The sequence below is a fragment of the Arabidopsis lyrata genome, assembly GCF_000004255.2.
Source record: "Arabidopsis lyrata subsp. lyrata unplaced genomic scaffold ARALYscaffold_2, whole genome shotgun sequence".
In the NCBI taxonomy this organism is placed as follows: domain Eukaryota; kingdom Viridiplantae; phylum Streptophyta; class Magnoliopsida; order Brassicales; family Brassicaceae; genus Arabidopsis; species Arabidopsis lyrata.
Genome location: NW_003302554.1, coordinates 18,706,109 through 18,708,938, shown reverse-complemented (window position 1 = coordinate 18,708,938; position 2,830 = coordinate 18,706,109). Strand labels below are relative to the sequence as shown.

Sequence of the window (2,830 nt, the reverse complement as noted above, 5' to 3'; positions counted from 1 at the left end):
TCTTTAAAACTTCTCATGACGTCATTAAACTCTATTACCAACTTTCTTTGCTGGATTCTGTTTTTTTTTTTAGTTTCGTGCTGAAACAGAGTTTAAATAGCTCCTTCTTTTGGAAAATTTGAAGTCTTTTGGGGCTAAAGTTTGAATTTTTAGTACTGGGTTTTGAGATTGAAGGATAACTATATAAGTATTACAGCTAGGAAGTTCAAACTATATAAGGATATATAACAATTTTTGTAGACCATGAGACCATGAGTTCAACACTTTTTTGGTAGAAATCAGGTTTGTTCAGCTTGTGGACTTGCTCCTTCTAAATGTTATTGAGAAAGAGACACGCCAAACACATTGTGCTAAAGTTGGTACACACCTTATTCAATGTTTCAGACATCTATATACAATACATGATAGTACACACCTTCAAACACTCTTTTTTTTTTAAAGTCCATTAACCATCAATTGTTTTGGATACATCTATCTTTGACTAAGATTTAGAATTGTTTCGGTTAAACTATTTAACATCTCGTAAGGTAGTTAAATTATTGTGTTTGGGTTCCTTTTACGAACTAATAGGGTTTAGTTTTCCTCTTTTAGATATTTTATTAATGAACATTCCATTGTAGATACATCCGGTTTGGCTTTACTCGTCCTTAACTAGGGTTTAGCGTTTTCTCGTTTAGCTATTAGCATCTCGTAAAGTATTTAAAATATTGTATTTTTGTTTTTCATTTACAGTTTGAGTTTGAGTTTTCCTCTTTTAGATCTTCTTAATGAATGGTCCATTATAAATAAATTGGTTGTTGTTCACTAGTCCTTGATTAGGATTTAGCATTGTTTCGTTTACACTTTTATTATCTCGTAAAGTAGTTAAGACATTGTGTTTGGGTTCCCTATTTACAATCTACTAGGGTTTAGTTTTTCTCTTTTGAAAGTTCTTTTATGAATGGTTCATTTTATATTAATCGTTTTGGTTCCTTATTTAAGCTTAACTTTTTCCTTACGACTGATTATATATCAATGTGTGTTTTCATGAACAATTTTATGTTCATGGACAAAAAGCCTTTTGTAGGTTTCTGTCGATGTACTAAATGTCGTATATTTTTAACGAGTAGTTCTTTTTAAATGTTATTGTTTTCATGTTAAGTCCACCAAACAGGGAAGAGTCCACCATTTCTGAGCACCACAATTCTTCATCATTCAAGAGAACTCCCTCTCTCTTCTGACATATGGCTTAATATCAGTGAGAAACAGGGGATAAGGGCAAAATCGTCTTAGCTTGTGCAGTTTTGATGGAACTATTTACGTCTACAGTAAAAAAGGCTCAAATCCGAATATGCCTGTCGAAATGTGCCTCTTTTGACAAATCTCCCATATTAAAATCTACTAATTTCGTTTGTACGACAAACAAAAGATATTGCTTGTTGCGTATACAAACAGACAAAAACTCTTAATAACACCAGATTCTTTTAATTAGTACGTTTTAAACTCTAACAATACCAAATAAAAAAAAAAGAAAATCCAGTTAAACTCATGGTTTCATGTTTTCCTGTTTACTGTATATACATATGTGTATAATTAAACACTTTTATGCATGTATAGTAGTTAGTTATATCTTATTTTTTATAGTAGTTAGTTATATCATGTTTGTGATTTGTATGTTCAACTTTATATGAAAATAATTATATTTTGTTGCTAATCAAGGTTTTTGATTAAGAAAAGGAGTTTGGACATTTCTACAAATACATACGTGGCCTTTTTGGCCAACACCTAAAGTTCCAAAAAAGGGGCCAAAAAATAAGCAACAAGTTTTGATTCTCTCGTAACTTCCCCCAAAAATCAGCAGAGCGAGAGCGATCGGTTATGGCGGCGACGGAGCATCACGGCCTCAGTGGAGGAGACTACAATGTCGACCTTTTACCAATTGACGAAGACGATTCGCCACCATCTTCATGGCGTCTCAGCCTCGACACATTTCGCCTCCCTTCTTCTTCTCCGTTATCATCTGGCCGCCACAACGGCCGTACTCGCTTGTCTCGTTATCTCCGGACTCCGAGTAAGTTTCTCTTCCTCGTCCTTGTCTTCAAATCTCCGTTCCTGCGTTGCGTTTCGTCTCTATGTGTATAATCGATGTACTGTTACGTGTTTACATGATTCACGCCAGAAAATGTCACTCTAATCTCCGATTACTCTTTTTCCTTTGGAACCTGTTCAGTACAGAAATTGATTATTTAACCCTACGCAATTGGTTGTAGTATATACGTACGCTGTATCCAATAGGTGAACCCTATGAAATTCTACAGTGATTTTATCGAATTTTCTGTTTGAAAGCATCTGTATTGATTCAAAAGTAATTTAAGCTTTCTATTTTGCAAAATCCTCTGTTTTCTTTGAAGCATATATGAGATTCTAAGTGAATCTGGGAATATTCTTTTGGTTGTGCAAGCAACATTGGGGAAACATTGTCATTTCTTTATTTCTAGTGTCATAGGGACACAGAATCATATTCCTTCGGAGTTTTTACGCATTGTAGATTGATGTTATCATGATAAAAAACCATTAAGTATCGAGATCGTTATACAAGTTTGAATCATCAGTAAACAGGTTACCTAAATTTTAACATGGGTTTTACTCTTTTCTCTTGTAAAAAATCAGAAAAGGAACGCAAAGTCTCTGAGTACTACAAGCAGCAAGAGAAGCTCCTGGAGGGTTTCAATGAGATGGAGTCAATTAACGAAACTGGTTTTGTATCTGGAGCTCCAACTGAGGTACCACTCTTGCTTTCTTAATTTAGGCTTCTTCTGAAAATCTTTCACTTAGATCTTTCGTCCAGTTT

The 2,830-nt window shown here is 34.2% G+C and overlaps 1 protein-coding gene across 1 annotated transcript; it reads left to right on the top strand.

The window, feature by feature from the left end:
* Nucleotides 1–1,737: 1,737 nt before the first annotated feature.
* LOC110230998 (metal tolerance protein 9-like) lies at nucleotides 1,738–2,815 on the top strand. Its single transcript, XM_021035538.1, has 2 exons — nucleotides 1,738–2,050; nucleotides 2,650–2,815. Exons 1-2 carry the CDS (start codon nucleotides 1,858–1,860, stop codon nucleotides 2,781–2,783), a joined length of 327 nt encoding a protein of 108 aa, XP_020891197.1. The 5' UTR covers nucleotides 1,738–1,857; the 3' UTR covers nucleotides 2,784–2,815.
* The last annotated feature ends 15 nt before the right edge of the window (nucleotides 2,816–2,830 follow it).